Source organism: Episyrphus balteatus, chromosome 1 (genome assembly GCF_945859705.1).
Source record: "Episyrphus balteatus chromosome 1, idEpiBalt1.1, whole genome shotgun sequence".
NCBI lineage: Eukaryota > Metazoa > Arthropoda > Insecta > Diptera > Syrphidae > Episyrphus > Episyrphus balteatus.
The window spans coordinates 37,314,395-37,332,404 of NC_079134.1; the positions used below are offsets into that span (position 1 = coordinate 37,314,395).

The following is an 18,010-nucleotide window of genomic DNA, read 5'->3' on the forward strand; positions in this document are numbered from 1 at the left end:
CTCAAAATGTCTGTCATGGGTATTTTTGTTATCAGGGAGTCCACCGCTACAGGATGCGATTAATTTTAGGTGGTTACCCCAAAGTCTAAAAACGCCAAAAAAAAAACGCATTTTCGGGACAGCCTGCCGGGGGTTTGGCCGCACTTAAAATGTCTGCCATTGGTATATTTGTTATCAGTGATTATGTGGCGTTGGTTATCAATGAATTTTAAGTGGTTACCCTCACTAAATGGATTTTCAGAAAAATGGTACTTTTGATGCGCTTTTTCTCGACAACGCCCCAAATAAATGCAGGCAGACTAAGGTATTCGTCATCACCATGACCCACGCTACCTCTCACATTCATATGAATCGGTTACCTCTCACGCAAGAAATCTGCTCCTGGCTCTTAGACTATTAGTAGATATTAAAAAAACAAATTTTCGAAATTCCCAAAAAAAGTACGCATACACCGCAGTGTACTTGAAAATTTCAAAGTACCTAACTAAAATCCCCAAAGATATTTTTTTTTTTTTTAATTCAAACGACAATTGTTTGTGTACCTCGAGAAATGAATAGAAACCACAAATCGTCGTTTGTCCACCTTACGTTTAGGAGATATGCAAAAAAAAAACAAATTTTGTACTGAAAAATTCAAAGTCCACTAAAATCCCCAAAATTCCTTTCTTTAAAAATTCAAATTTCTGTCGTTTGTCCGACTCGAGTTGATGACATATACCAAAAATCGTCGTTTGTAAACCTTACGTTTAGGAGGTATTCATAAAAAAATTTTTTTATAGCAACACAGAGGGAACATATTAAATTTGTTCGTATACCCTACACCAGAATATCGGCAGAGGGTAATTTATAGATCAAAATATAAAATTACCACACGAAAACCCCATGAGTAAAAAGAATTTTCTTTTTGACCCAACTGTCATAAAAAGTTGGAATCATTCGTCGCGTTCAACGCACTTAAGATCTGAATTTTTCAGAATTCAGAACTTAATTCCAGGTGGCCTGCGTTGAACGCGGAAATTAAAAAAATCTGAACTAAAGTTTGGGTAAAAGACGGTGTTTACATTAGATGCGTCTCACAAAGAGAAATCTCTGAGGGCTCAGAGATTTTGTAAGTCAGACAGTTTTTGTTTTATTAAGGCTTCAACACACCGAAAGGGTAGCGCGGTAGCGGTACGGGTAATTGTATGAAAAAAAAAAAAAAAATCCAAACTGGAACATCAAATTTGTTCATACAATTATCCGTACCGCTACCGCATACCCTTTCGGTGTGGTCAAGTCTTTAAGGCTTTGCCACACCGGAGGGTATGCCGTAGCGGTACGGGTACTTGTAAGAACCAAATTCCAAACTGACACATCAACGTTCAGATGTGGAATTTTTTTTAATACAAGTACCGTTACCGCTACTTGTACTCCTACCGCATACCTTCCGGTGTGGCCAAGCCTTTATTGTTTGACGTTTACTTGACAAAATAGCCGTTTGTTCGATATTCATATTTTTGGTGTGCAGAAATGAAACTGCTATAAACATGAAAAATTTAATGAACATTTGAAGAGCTTGCTTCACGAAATTATTAATTTCGAAATAATTTGCTTTAATTTAAAAAAAAAAAATGGATTTATGTGAGAAACTTGTCCCACAAAATTATTTTGCTCTCTTTCAAAATCACACTGAGCCCTCAGAGATTTTTTCTTTGTGGGCGCCCATGGACCCGTGGTATAAAAAGAGAAGGTATGATCACGAGAAAAAAGTCTGTATCGTGAACTGTCAGATACAAGAAAAAAAAAATGGCTGCCCCATTGAAATTGTTGTTGTTAAAGGGCCCAACCCATAGAATCCGTTGCGTCCGTTGCGTCGAAGTTTTTGACTGACAGCTCGATAAAATACACACGTTCTTATGGGAAGTCCGTCTCCGTCCGATCCGTCGCTTCCCATAAGAACGTGTGTATTTTATTTTAAAACTTCGACGCAACGGACGCAACGGATTCTATGGGTCGGGCCCTTAACTAATTTGTCTTGAAAATTGCTGTCGCTTTTGACTTTGCCAGATTAAACGTATTACTCCATTTTGTAAAATGGCGACTCTAATGATCATACCTTGTCTTCTTATACCATGGGACGCGCCTATTGGACTCGCATCATTTTGACATCTATGTGTTGCTTTCTTACCCACACTTTGTGGTGAGACAGAAGAAACTTTTTCTGTGTTCTTTCTGAAGTTCGAGTGACAAAGCAACACAAAACATTAAAAAAGGGTCGGAGGAATGAATCCAATGTCAAAAAATTGTCTTTTTTAATACTTTGTCAAAAGTAATGGTATTTTCGTTTGGTAAAAAAATCAATTTATTTTTTGATCTAAATCTGTCAAAATAAATTTTTGGTCTGTTCAACTACAATTAAGTAGTCGCAACAACAGTTTTTTGACAGATTTAGATAAAAAAAAAATTGATTTTTTTACCAAACGAAAACACCATAAAAGAAGCAGCTTGATCAAAATTTGACAAAAGGTTACTGACAGATGACATTTAACTTGATTTAAGGCTTAACGCGGGAAATTAAAAGGCTTACAAATTTAAATGAACATTTTAAAAATAAAAATCAATTTGGTTTCATTTCCAATTTTTCTTATGAAACCAATACACCACCTAATTTTTAACAAGAAACAAGTACGGAATTTAATAGATCGTCTGCTGCGTCTACGATGATAAAGACAAATACTTTTTTTTTGTGGCGTAGGACGTGTCTAAAAAAAATTAACGCAAAAAAAAAAAATATCTCCCACTTGGTATTGAAGATTCACACTTACTTACCTAAACGTCTTTCAAATTCACCCACTTGGAAATCATTGAGGGTACTTTTGAATGACGATGATACTAGTTTAGCTGACATTTTTTGTTGTTGCTGTTATTGGATTAGACGCGTTGATTAGTATTATTATGCTTTTTGAATTGATGATTTGTAGACAGCAGCTGCAAACGTTATTTTTTGCAAGCAACTTACTAAAAGTTCATTGACAAAATTTTTGGTCAGTTATGAAAATTATGTGGGCACAAAAAAAAGTATCGAAATCATCACATTTATCACCAGCCTACAATAGTTTGTGTTTGTTTTAATTTTGATATTTAACCTTAAACTTGAATTCCTTAATTTTAATATGTTTGTATTATGTAAGTTACCGGCAGCAGAAGCGGCATATTGTGGTGTTATAGAAATTAAGCTAACTATGGTTACATCTAAAATTGGGTGGGTGGATGGTAGAATAAGGAATTTGGAAAAGGTTGAACATTCTTTATTTGTTTGCTAATAGCTCATTATTAAATATGGGTTTGTTTCTTTTTTTTAACTGTGTAAGTAACTATTGTAACTTTACAACCTAGCAACCTTATTTAGTAAAATGCCTAAGAAGTAAAATCTGTTTTTATGCATGTTTCAATAAATATTTTAAAAAGGGAAGTTAATCATCCCCATGTGGGCAGTTTGTATTTTTTTTATGGTAAGTATGTTTCACTTTTCTAATGCTCCATCTCCACTGACACCTAAATCTAGATTTAGGGTGATTTACGTTAAATCTCCTCTAAATCATGTGATTTACCATACGATTATAAATCTACTTGGAAAGCGAAAATGAGGAAATCAAACATACCAATTTTGGTGTGCTAAAAGCACTCATTTTCTTTTTTGACAACTTTCCACTATTTCGCGAAATATGTATAAGAAACTTTTTGCGTTGAATAAATTAAGTGAAGACTTAAGGCAGTGAAAGAATCAGTTTACATACATAGCTGAAAATTCACAATAAGTAGGATTTTTGTTTTATAGAACTGTCAAAATGAATCTTCTCATAAATCATATGATGCCAGTGGAAACATCATTTAAATCTCTTACGCTAAATCTAGACTTAGTGTCACTGGAGATGGGACAACAGATCTTGTAGTTTTATTGGGTGTGTTCCGTTGGGATCTAGTATCTACTTCTAAAGGGCCCAACCCATAGAATCCGTTGCGTCCATTGCGTCGAAGTTTTCAACTGACAGCTCGATAAAATACACACGTTCTTATGGGAAGCGACGGATCGAACGGAGGCTGACGGATTCGACGGAAGAAGTAGCCCAACTTTCTACTTTTTCATCCGTCGTGTCCTTTGACATTGGTTGTCAACAATAGACCAGTTCGATTTTCTGTTTCTTAGTGCACATCGGAGAATTTCAGAACTACATAGGAGAAATGTGTTCTTTTCTTCTCTGATTTTATGAGTTGTGAACTTTCATTGTTTATTTGTGAAGAAATTGTAATAAAAGTAACATTTAATGATATATCTAATAATATATGTATATCAATTAAATATCTAAATTCTGTTTTAGAGTTCAATTTTATAATGCCGAAGTCATACCTACAACTGATAATCTGTTATTAAAAATTGTTTTTAACTGAAGAGCAAGTGTCTACATGAAATCTAGTCGCGCATTTTATTTTATTAAAAAAAAAAGAACAACGATATTTAGTAAACAATTTTTTGCATCAGAACTTTATTGGTGCACATTAAGCGATAAAATATCGAAAACACCTTGGAATTTGTGAGTGAGCTGTCAAAGCTCAGCTTTCTGTCCCATCCGTCAACTTCAACGGATTGATTGACGCAACGGATTCAATGGGTTGTTGCCTTAAGTACTTCTGGATACATTCAACTCCGTTTCTTCTATAGAAAATGAATGTGTTCAGCAGTACTAAAAAGTACTTTACAGTAGTTACTGGAGCCAAACACAGCCATTGTGAATGCAAAACTACGGATTCTAATGTCAAAAATGAACGAAGCGTTGCTTTTTGTTCTGTCAAATGAATAAGAATGAAATATGCAGTCAAATACCATATTAACGTCCGTAATGAATCGAATTCAAGTCCGCAACCAAAACCGAACGTAACAGAGCAATCCGCTTATTTAGATGCATCTTATGGTTTACTTTTTTACGGTAATTTTCATACCATGCCGTAAGCACCATTCTAGTCTTAAGCACTCATATACAAGTGCGGTGACGGTTAATCTGCTGATAAATGTGACGCGGCGGGACTCACAGCACGAGTATTGAAATTTATCAGTGAAGCGTCACCGTATTTGTATATGATTTGATTTTCAAAATTAAATGGCTGAGTCATGCGTCAAAAGAACGCATGTATTCACAGGTCCTAAACAAAAACTCTTCAAAGTTCTGAAGCTTTGTTATGTGCCAACAAAAGATCGAACAGAGATTAAGAACCGATCGGTTTCGGCTGTAACACAAAGTTATTTCCCAAATTGGTTTCAAGCTGGTTTTATTGACAAATTTGTAGGTAATAATTGGAGTTGGAAAAAGTATTCCTAGCACATTTTTCATGCATTTTGTTTGGATAATTGAGGTTAAATTTTGTAACTACATACATACATATGTATTCTGTATATTTCCCAGAAAAAATCTTACGCAAAAGTTAAAAAACCATAGTATCAATATTTCGTTCAAAACCTTACTTGAACCCAAATTGGACACACATGATTGTCGAGTACATGATTTGTAATGAATGGCTGACAAAATTTAAATAGTTTTGTCATTTTATAGTTCAAAGTGTGTCAAAAAAAAAACAAGACAACAAACAATTTGTTTTTATTTTAAAGAACAAAAAAAGATATAATCTGGACACAGTCTGGTGGAAAAACCAACAACCTATGAAAATTGAATTCAACATACATACATACATCATTATATGAGGTTAACATCATTTATATGTTTCATATTATACTGGGTCAGTAAACATCAGGTAAAAAAAGAATAGAATTTTGTTTGTCAATTTGAAGGTAAAATAGAATTTCCTGTCATAATTACGGTGGGTAATTTCAAACAATGACTTTCAAAATGCATTCAAGATTGAATTTCACAAAAAACAAATTCCTACTTAAATACATATGTAATTAGGGGACATAATGTTTATATACCTACAAATTAAACTCAATTATTATAAATATTTTGAAAAGAAATGAAATTCACGTGGATCTGTTTGCCTTTTTGTTGTTGACAGTTTTTAAGGCCAAGATAAAATTTATTTCATCATTTTTCTCAAAGTACTTTGTCAAAACTGAAAATGGTATACGAATATATTTTAAGAAAGCACGTTGACGAAGAATATAATTGTTATCAAACAAAAGGTCAGTTAATATATTCAAGATGACTTCCACACTCAGGACAAACAGGGAGACCCATTTAATATACCATTTAAATGCTGTCATTCATGGAAAATTTCTTAATAAATGCTTGTTAAAATTGTGAGAAAAATGAAGTATGTATAGTAATTTGGATAATAGAAAATGACATTGCGCATGAAATAACGTATTATAGCAGAATAAGCCATTGTTTTTTTGTTTAAAAAAGTACGCAAACAGAACTAAGCAAACAAGATGACGGTGATTTTGGTGAGATTTATTTGTTTGCTTTGAATCTGTCAAACAAGCTCATTTTAAATATGGCGTCCGTAGGTCTGTTTGGGTACTTCCTAAACAAAAATAATGTCAGTTTGTCAAATTTTAAAGAGTAGGAATTAAATTGTCTCAAAGAAAAAGAAAAAATGTACAAAGTTTTTTATTAAGACCGGGCTATATTGGAAAAAAAAACCCAGTCGGGACTAAGCAATTTACATGTTAAATACAAGAACACCGGCGCGCCGCGACGATGTCGTTACGATTTCAACATTAAAAATCACACAATAAAGCACTATATCAGCGAAATAGTGTTGAAGTAACTAAGGCCGTGTGTGAATTGCGTTTAATAGTTAACCACTGCAAAATTTTTGACACTATTGAGGTGAATAAAAAATTTTCAGCTGTTAAAAATTTAATGGGCTCTGGGACCTGGTTAAATTTAGGTTACATTTTTGCAGACGGTTTTGAGAAAAATATTAATAGAAAACAATACAGCTGAGTTTTTTTTTATTAACCTAATTTAACAGGGGTTAACTATTTAATGCAATTCACATACGGCCTAATTCGAAGACATTTAATAGAGAATATATATGCAAACAGATCTAATATTCAAAAGCTAGCTGAAAGGAGAACATGGCTTCTTGGATTATGACAGCTGTCACTTTTCTAATCAAAGCCAGAACTATAATTGGCGGATGGAGTCGGATGCTACTGTCAATTGTTGTTGTTTTCCATAAGTTTTCATCCGGCGAGTGCGGTTGCGAGCGCACTCGTCGGATGAAAACTTATGGAAAACAACAACAATTGACAGTAGCTTCCGACTCCATCCGCCAATTATAGTTCTGGCTCAAGACTTTTTAAGCGAGTTCATTTAGAGGAAATCACGATCTAAATCTGTTTGTTTACCATTCAGTTTTAAGTTCGAAGAAATTATTGATAAAGGTCTTCAAAGATTCAAATAACATTAAACACCTATTAACAAAATCTAAACAATAAATTTATAATTACTGTGACGGTCATTGGTTTTTATGAGACAAAAGTTTAAGATCAATATTTATAGATTGTCCCTAATTCACTTTCACCACAGAAATATTCATGGCCCCCAAGAGATAAAAAAAAAAAAAAAAAAATAACAGACAACCTAATTTAACGTCGTTCAATGTCATAAAATGTCACTTTTAAACCAAAACACCACCCAAAACATAATTTACAGAAGAAAAAATAGTCTAAAAAACATTTCTGAAAATAACATAAAGTTCAAAATCAAAACAAACAAGTTGAAATAGACAGGGAAGGGATAATAAATGGGATGATTTCGATGTTTTTTTGGTTTTTTTTTTGTGGTGTTTCCAAGTTTTGTAATTGCAGGGCGCTAGCAATACACGGGTCAATTCTTTATCACTTAAAAAACAAAAATTATTTTTTCTTTTGCACAACCAACAAGAGCTAATTGAATTGGTTTATCTCTTTGTTGTTTATTGAGACATCACTTGAAATAAAAAATTATTTCATGTATTTTTTTTTTGTTTTGTTATTTTTAACTAAAACAACACTTTTTTCAAAATTTGGTCACTTTTATTTTTCAAATGAAATTTGATATGAATTTTGAAAACAAAAAAAAACTATATCTTTGTTTTGGTTTCATAACGGTCATAAATTTTTAATTGCGCCATTTATAATTTTTTTTTTTTAAATCAAAACATACTCTTATACAAATTTTATATATAATTTTTTATTTTTAGGATTTACAAAAAAAAAATGCGATTATTTTTTTTTTCATTAATTTTTCCCGCAAAATTCGAAAAATTGAAAAACAAAACAAAAAATCGCACGAATTTAATTTTTGTGTTCACTCGAAAAACCTAAAGCACAACTAAATGCTCAATGTAGGTATATTGTGATATTGAGTGCCAACTGTCGTCTCTGTTTGTGGTTGCCATCAAGAGGCACGATCTCGGACCAGCAGCCGAGGCAGCATGAGCTACAGCAGCGGCAGCAGCCGCAACAGCAACAGTAGAAGCGGAGGAGTCATCATATTATGCGTATTTTCAAGTGCCATATATACGCTACCTACTATATGTGTATACGTACTCTGTAGTGTAGTGTATACCTCTTGTCGTTTCTTTGGGGTTTGCATGGGCGCCCTGCTGTTTTCCAATGTTTACTACAGTTCAGGTTGATTTCTTTAGAACGAGGGGGCGGACGAAAATGACGTTACAACAACGACAACAACGACAACAACGACGACGATCTATTTGGCTAATACTATGAAGTTGTGGATTGAATCTGTGTGTATTTTGTTTGAATGAGTGGCTATTCATTTTTCTATTAGTAATTTAGTTCTTGATTTTCCCTGTAGAGGAAGGGAACAAAAAATAAGAACAATTACTAATTGAGTGACAGATGAAGAAAACGTCAAAAAGTCATCATATAACACCACAATTTAATGGATTGACGTCGATATTTCATTTAGCAAACAGGAATTTGAAGATTTTTTAAATCTTTTTCGAAAAAATATTCGAAGAATTTCCTATTATTGCGAAGGTGAAGATTTTGATGTGTGCAAATGTCAAAAAATTGATATCCAGTTCCGTTGAATTAACGACGGGAAGTTTTAAAAGAACTATATTTATACTCTAGAGTTAATAAGGAGTTTTCTATTTTTTTCAAGATTTTTGTTTAAAATTTTTACATTTTTTTGACAAATAGAAAACAAACTTTTAATATGTTAAAACTGGCCACTATGGTGTATGCGTAACATTTTTTTTTGTTCGATATAAAAACTCAAGAATGTTAATTCAGATAATGTCTACGATTGCAAATAATAATGTATAATAATAATTGATCTTAAGGCCTAGAACGCTGCTGCAGAGAAACGCAATAAAATATAAAATTAAAGTGTGGTTTCAAATTTGTATCAATACAATTTTGATTGTTCTCTTCACAATTTTTGTTTTAATTACCGATATTAAAAGTTATTTCAAAAATTTCCAAGTAAACAATCAAACCAAACTTTAGAATTTGGTACACTTTTACATCTCAGTACTTTTTGTGCCAGCATAACTTCAACATATGAGAACTGGCTCTTTTTTTAACAGGTATTTTTGTTGTAATTTAACTACTTTTAGTAAGGTATTGCTATAAAATTGAAAAACTCTCTAACTTTGATGAAAATTCAACGAAAATGGGCGGTTACCACGCCCCCTGGCTAAAATTCTCAAATTTTTTGAGTTCCATCAAAATGGAATGGCGTATGCTCTGGGTAAACCTGAAAAATGAGTAAAATGGTAAATGCGTCAAAATTTTGTATGGCTTTGACAGTATTTTTTACCACATTTGCTATTTTACCATACATGTAAAATGGCAATAATGTATGTTCAAGGACGTTGCTCTGGACTATTCCGGACAGAAAAGAACAGCTTTCTTTTCTGTTCTGAAATGTTCTAGTTTCCTGTTCATTGACGCTGTTTAGAACAGTTTAGAACAGGATTTTTTGTTTTTGCTGTTGAGTAAGAACAAATTCGTGAGAAATGTCAAAAGCAAAGCCGTCATTTTTTTGTTTAGGTATGTTTGATTTTGTTGTTCTAACTTATTCTGACGTTTCTCACGAAGTTGTGCTGTCCTGTCCTGTTGTGATCTAGAAAAATTCTCGATGAACACAGCTCATGTTTATTAAGAGTTTTCACCGTTGCATAAATATCCCTATTGTCTAAGTGCTGCTTTTTCACTCGCACTTTCTCTAATGCGAAAGAGATGCATCGCATCGCTCTTTCTTTCTCACCATAAAGTGCGATTGAGAAAGCAATATACAGATGTCAAAATTAGGCGGAGGACTGAATCCAACATGAACACTGTCTAAGTCAGCGTTTACATTCGAAAATTTTTACTAATTCTTTGTTGTTATAATTGTTTGGTTATTAAAAGGATAGTGTTTTGTATTCGAATAAAATCTTGCGAGATTAAGTAGGTAGGTATTATTGATTTGCTTGGGCTTTTTTGGTATATTTATTTGTAACCAACTGTCAAATTATGTGTATTTTTAAGTTTTATAAAAAATGCAATATTTAAAAAAAAATAGTTTGGAGTTATGCCGTTTTTCGAAAAAAATAAAACCATTTTCGAAATTGTTTTTTTTTTTCTGACTCTATGGAAAAAATGCCGTTTTGCACGTTATTAAAAGACAAAACTAAAAATGTAAAAATATTATTATATTTTAACTCAATCTTATTTATTTAATAACGAAAAAGATACAAAAAATGTGATTTTTCTAGCATATACGAAAAACATAGGTAAACAAAAACTTATTTAAATTCATCTTTTTAACTCAGTTACAGAACCGGACTTACGAACAGTTTAATACGACAAAAAAGCCGAAATAATGAAAAAATCTTACCGGGTTGCTCTTTTTTTATGTGACATGTTCTTAGTTGTGCCGTTTTCTTCGAAAACACAAAACCAATCTTATCTACGATAACAACATAACTAAAGAAATGCCATTAATGTATACAAAATGACAGGGATATTTGTAAAAATTAACGGCGGCACTTTTCATAACGTGAGAACTAGAAGAAGTAGAAAAGCGCTGATTACACAGAAAAATTGCGTTTTTTTTAATCACTTCTGTGCTCTAAACTCAAAAATGACAAATTTCGTATTATGCCACTTTGCCTTGAAAGCGACGATATAAAATGTGTTATGTGACCAAAAAACTAAAATCCAGCTGTACCGTGAAGGTGTTGAAAACTAAAAACAAAACAAAAAAGATTCTAAACCAAAAGATACTGCATGCGCCCTCTTCAGTTTTATAAATGAATAAAAGGAACAAAAAAAAAATACCTAATGAATGAAAAGAGCAGAGACTAAAAAGAAGATCCATAACATTTAGTGTGTGGGTCATTTTCATCTTAATAAAAACTGACATATTATAGAATGTACAATTTATATGAATTGTATTTATTTAATGAAAAACCGCTAACAATTTTTGACAACCAAAACGAATGATGATGAAGAGGTGGAGAAGGGGTTCATAGTTCAATTCAAAATGACATTTTATTCTTGTTCACCCATCATCTCTCATTGAAAGTGAAGAGAGAAAAGATGACAACTATTTTTTGTTGATATGATGCACTTGTATGCACAAGATGATCTTATCATAAAGTATTTATGTTAAAAAGAAGGTCACCCTTTAATGAATCACTTCATAAGATTAATGCCGTGTTGCAACATGACGTTTACTAAAATTATATTAATTTTTTTTTTTTAAGTTTAACTTCTTTTGGCGCGTTGTAAAAGAATACAATTTACATTTGATCGGCCATTTTGAAACTTAAAATATGGGGTTTCTGTGCTTTGACAGTTATATTTGACACGTAGACATTAGTTCTGTTTGGTTTTCTTATTTCCTATTGGTTGTGTATCGTTTTTATTGAAAACTTTGCTTAACTTTTCACGAAAACATGGCTTATGTTTCGCAACATTATCTTTCTAAATATGCTTCAGTTCTTTACAATAGATGTGTTTGTGAACTAAATAATTCTAACTGCGGACAATAACATTATTTCAAAGTTTGAGTTCTATTACATTTTTCGTGGAAGGAAATCAATTCTTAGTATTTAAGCTGTCAAATTTTAAGGAGAATAAATAAAATATATTAATGGCGGATTTATCCGAGTGACAGTTTGCCATTAAATTCGTCACATCTGTCAAATGTTTTTGTCATTAAAATGCAATTCTTTTATGGCGACTTGTTGTTGAATATTTTCTTTCTCATTTCTAAGTCATATTTTAACAAATTCTGATGCAACCAGGCATTAGTCAAAAATAAAAATTATACATAAGTACAGTAGTAAAATGTCTTATTATAAATGAATATGAAGCCAGTGAATGTATAGAGTGGATGTAATAGTAATTCTAGTAGTTAAAAGTGCCTTATGGACCGGAACATTACTTAAGTGCATAATGTCATTCATGGAAAATTTATGAAGCCCCGACTACTGGGTGATCTTGATGGTGCGTCTGGTCTGGTCTTTCTATTTGACACTCGAAAAACCGTCAGACTATTATTTCTTTATATACGTACATTGGTACCTATTATAATGTTTATTTAAAAATGGATTTTCATAAGAACCAACGTTAATTTCGCAGAACGCATAAAGACATAATTATTTTTAGACTGTGAAGGATAAGAGAGAAAATTATTATTATGGAACTGTCACTTCAAACAGATAAATATGTCGGCGATATGGACGACGGCGGCGCTGGGGAAATCTATACTTTGTGTTATGCGTTGTGTGTGCCATTCACAGACAAACACATCACACAAGTGAAACAACCATAATTCCTAAATTTTAATTAATTTCACACCTGCATTACAGAGGGCACAATATATTCGAACATATCGTGCAGATAGATTTTATGATTTATTTTTAGGAACTTTTGATCTATTTGTAGAATATCTTTTAAGTTTGGCGGCGATGAAATCGAACAAAGAATCTCAGGGACGTATATCGTAGATACGTAAAATATTTTCATCAAAACACTACAAACATTATTGAATACATTTTTAAAATTATACGATTTGAATGCAAACAAAATTATCCAAGTTAATCTAAACGATGGATGCTTTTCAATCGTTGCGTTTGAAAAAAAGATCACACTTATGAACCAAAAAGCAGCCATAATCGAAAATAGTCAGTGGTTGATTTTATGGGTTATTTATCATTTTTATACAGTGCTGTGCAGTATAAATATTTTCTATAAAAAAAGAGCTGTTTTTGGAAGTGGATTTGTATCACGCATTGTCTTGGTGAGTATGGTTATCCTGGTTATTATCAAGGGTTTCCCCGGTAGGAGTCAAGGGTTTTCTCGCTAAGTATCACGGATTCTACGATAAGTATCACAGGTTTCTCCGGTATATCCTGGGGCTCGTTATTACCTTATTTTTTTGCACCCTTTGACGTCCAAATGTCATCAAGAGAGACACAAAGGCGCAAATTTTCAATCAGCACTCGTTTAAGCGATAAAGCCTATTCTAGTTAAAGCACTCGTTTAGTTCTAAACCTAACCTAACTCTTCTAAACTAGGGTAGACATGTAACGTAACGTGGGCAAATTTGTAATTGAACACACCTAAATTTGACAGAAAAGTAAGTCAAACGAAATCTTACAAAAAATAAAGCATTGTTTTTATTGTATGGTTCCGGATATATTTTGTTCAATCATGTGTTGAATTATGAGAAGAATTTATTTAAAAGAACATTTTTCACTTCTAAACAAGGGTTGTGCTGCTTTTAAAGTAAGACCCTGTTTAACGACAAAGTATGCTTTAAATCGTTAGAAAATATCAAAGAGTAGACTCTCTTTTTAAATTTTTTTTTTCGATCCGATCTCCATTTTAAAGTAGATTTAGAGTAGGGTTTAAATGTATGAAAATTTGCACTAATATGTCTTGTTTTTAAAAGCATATTTGTTAATCTACGCAAAACACGAGATTTAATTAACTTATTCCTTTCAATCACAGAAATTCACTTTTATCAAAACTTTTTTCGTAACGTGTGAAAATGGATTTTAAAACTTAGTAGTTTCACACAATAACAATGCAAATCCACATGTAGCAGCTGGGTTAATATAGGTACCTAAATGTCATTTTGACATAATGTTAAATCTCGAGCTTTTCCAAATAATAATAATGCACATGTAGCAGCTAAGTTAATATAGGTAAATGTCATTTTGACATAATGTCAAATATCGAACCCATCCCGCCAATTTATCGTAAGTGCCAAATTTAAGAATGAATAATGGACAGTACTAATAACTGTATTCTATCAACACTAAAGCGAATAAGGATATAACTTTTTTTGTGTTTATCTAATAAACAATTGCTCAAGAAGACATTCACACGAAAAATGTAAACAAAAACATCGTAAGTGCCATGTTACGGTTACGATAATTTGGCAAGAAGGGCTCGATATTACATTTTTGACCCTAATCAAAAAGAAAAGAAGTAAAAATTCAAAAAAATCATGTTTTGTTTACACAGCATTGTACGTGCAAACTATCTGTCATCGATCACATAAGTACAAATAGATTTGCTTTCATACATACAAGATGTGGCGTATTTATTTTCGGACACCTGACTAATCACTTCGATGAGCATCACAAAAATTGAAGTGAACCTGAGATACATACCTTCGTTTGCTCTAATTTCGAATGTCAATATGTCAAGTTTATAGTCAGTCACTCAACGCGGAGGCGATACAACAAAAAAAAATATAAAGCCTATTTTTGTTTACACTAATCGACAATGATTTTGTTAAAAAAAAACAACAAATACTTTCGATTTTTATGCAAAAAGATCTGAATTCGATAAACCCTACAAATATGCAAAGTTAATTTATAAACATACAGTGAAGGGAAGATAAAATGAAAACATGATATTGTTTAAGTTTTATTCAATATTTTTCTTTTATTAGAAATAAACTATAATAACAATTTGGATGTGACTGTCTCAAGATACAGCGCAAGGTATTATTTAAATAAAGAAAATTTCAAAAATATAGAATTTTTGAACGATCTTTCTTGCACAAATTTTTAGAACCACTTTCGGCCAAAGAAATATTTGAGACAAAATTCTAGATGCATTTATTCACTTTAACTTTATCATATTTTTCGTTTAAAAAAATATTATTGACAAAATTATTTAAATAATTTTTAATTTTTGCTATACAATCTGAAGATGGGAATTGTTATTCCCGAAAATGTTAATTGTTAAAAATAAATTTGTATGAGTATAAGAAGTTTATCTTTCTGTCTTTTGGTTTTTAAACAAAAATGTTAGTACGCCATTTTTGGGAGCGGGTCGAATTACGACACACGATTACGATCATACGTTAATATTTTGACAATTTCTGTCTCTATTTAATTAGTAGAAAAAGATAGGGACACATAGCGACCATACGTTAACGAACGTATGCCGTAATTCGACCCCTGGCTTCAAAATTCTGGTTTAAAAAAATTCTGCTTTTTTAACGAAATTTCTGTTTTTCAAAATTCTGCTTTTTTTCTATTCTGTCTTTAAAAATTCTGCCAGCATATTTTTGAACAAAAAAATTCTGCTAATTCTGTTTTTTTTTAAAGCAAATGCGCTTACATCTCATTAATGTAATTCAACTTCAGTACTTTCCTAGCTGTTTGTTGTTTAAATTCTGCCAGCATATTTTTTAACAAAAAAAATGTGCTAATTCTGTTTTTTTTTTTATAGCAAATGCGCTTACAGCTCATTAATGTAATTCAACTTCGGTACTTTCCTAGCTGTTTGTTGTTAAGTGACGAAAATATTTTTTACAATGCATAGACTGAATTTCTTATAATTCACATCTATAAACTGTTGAAAACTAATTAGAAACAATGTTGTGTGATACAAAATATTCCTATTTCTTATTCAATTTTTTAAATATTCCTTTCTATTTGATAAATTAATAATTTTTTATTTATTTTTCGAAAATATTTAACATTAAAAACCTTTGCTTAGTTTTTGTTTAATTTATTGATTTATGAAAAAAAAAACAATTAACAAAAAAAGTGACCAAGTGATTAAGTAATCAAACAAGCAGCCAAGAGATAATTTTACATAGTTCTGCAAAATATTAAAAAAAAATTCCAAAAGATTTTTTTTTTTTGCATAATTTTGTAAAACAAAATTATGAAAAGCAGAATTTTCAAAAGCATAATTTTGAAAGCAGAATTTTGTAAAGCAGAATTTTGACAAAAGAATTTTGATCCCGGCAAAATTTTGACCCCAACCCACCATTTTTATGAAAATCATCAAAGTGTAATAAAAAATTGATTTAATTTTTCTATTTTTAAGATTTATCAAAATATTTTTTTTTTTTAATCGAAAAATTTATTTTTGAAAATTTTATACTAGTTTGTAAAAAGAAAATCTACGTTAATTTTAATTCATCAAATAATTTTATATTAAATAATTTTGTGGAACGAATAATAGGATGGCAAATTTTTCAAATCTGAAAGAAGAGTATTATGTACCTAAAAAAGCTATAATTTTGGTTTTCGTCCCGCTCCGACGAAAGAACCTGCCTTGTACGCAGATCGGGAAAAAACAAATTTTATCTCTACAATTTTAATCTCTACAAAACATTTTGAAGTTGGAGAAATTACCTAGGGTAAACTGCCCAATCATTGGCACCCATAAGCGAATGTCGCACCAACTTTAGTTCGCAGTTTTTTCCGTATAGCATAAAACTATTATTATAATACTTTGTCTTTGTAGTTATCAATATTTCGAGTGAATTTTTAAACAAAAAATTAAAATAGTAGCTGTAAATGGTTTTTAAACTCAAGGTGCCAATTACATGCGGAGTGGCAACAATAGGGCAATTTACCCTAAGTAATTTCTATCAATAGTTTTTTTCTTCCTTCAAATTAAATTAATTTTTTTTTTGTTTTTGATTGGATTCTGGGTTGTATTGGCTTCGTCTTCACTTTCCAATTTTTTTTTAAAGAGTCCACCTTAATTTTGTTTGAATTTTTTTTTTCAATTTCATTTTATTATATTTCCTTGTCACAATTTTTGCCGGCAGAATATTGCTTCGAACATTATTTGTCCGCGCAAAATTAAGTGGAGACTTTTTCTTTACAGCGCACAGTGGGACGAATGTATGGAAAAATCGGCATTTCTAATATCTTGTGTTTTAGTGACTGAAACTACGCAAAGTTGCAGTAAGACGTCTATTTACACCTAAATCTATGAATTAAACATGAAAACCAGATAAATGGAAACGTTTTAGCCAGGAAATTCATTTTTATTTAATTAAAAGAGTTGAGCAGCGAACTTTTTTTTTAGGATTTTCTTTTTATTATTATTTTTTCTTTTCTTTTAAATAATTTTAATTTATGTAAAATAGAACTAATAATAGTATAGATAATAAAACACTATAATTTGAATATTCAAACAAATAAGAAAATAACAAAATGAAGAAACAAAACATTTTATTCATTGTCGATTTCGAAGGTATGACTTAAGTCGTCCGGGTTAAATTCTAGGGGAAAACTAAGATCTCTATAATTTTTTGATGAATATTGGTATATATCTCGATCATAATTTGATATATGTGAACTTTTTGACCGGAAATTTGACACCTGCTAAGAATTTTTGCATTTTTATAGAATTTGATCCCATCATTTTTGATTAAAATGGTAAAATGTTATAAATAATATTGGTTTAAACAGCATTTTTTTGTTTTAAATTGATGTTATATTCAGACTAGAATTCAGCCATTATTCGTTAGCGCTTATGAACCGATTCAGTCTTCTAGAAGACTGCTCCATCTTCTACTTTACTTTGAGGCAATAAAATTTAGTTACTTCCTGTATTTGAGCTTCTACATCTCCTGTTGACTCCTCTAAGCCAAGAAGTTGTTGAATTTTCAAACAGAACCCATCAAATCGTCTGTTTTCGCACTATCCAGTCAAGTTTTTAAATTTTGGCCATTTTTGATATAGGGGGTCGAACCTAAAAAACGCGATTATAAGTACTTGGGGCAAATTGGGGCAA

At 31.4% G+C, this 18,010-nt stretch overlaps 1 protein-coding gene across 8 annotated transcripts in view; it reads right to left on the reverse strand.

Moving 5' to 3' along the window:
- The window catches only part of LOC129905267 (leupaxin), a 162,554-nt gene that overhangs the window by 46,724 nt on the left and 97,820 nt on the right, over nt 1–18,010 (reverse strand). The window contains exon 1 of one of the 8 annotated variants that reach the window (XM_055980703.1): nt 2,809–3,082. The exons of the other annotated variants lie outside the window; for them this stretch is intronic. Within the exon in view, the coding sequence (XP_055836678.1) occupies nt 2,809–2,887 (79 nt within the window). The 5' untranslated portion in view covers nt 2,888–3,082. Of the gene's footprint in view, nt 1–2,808; nt 3,083–18,010 lie in introns of those variants that run through there. 8 annotated transcript variants of the gene reach the window in all.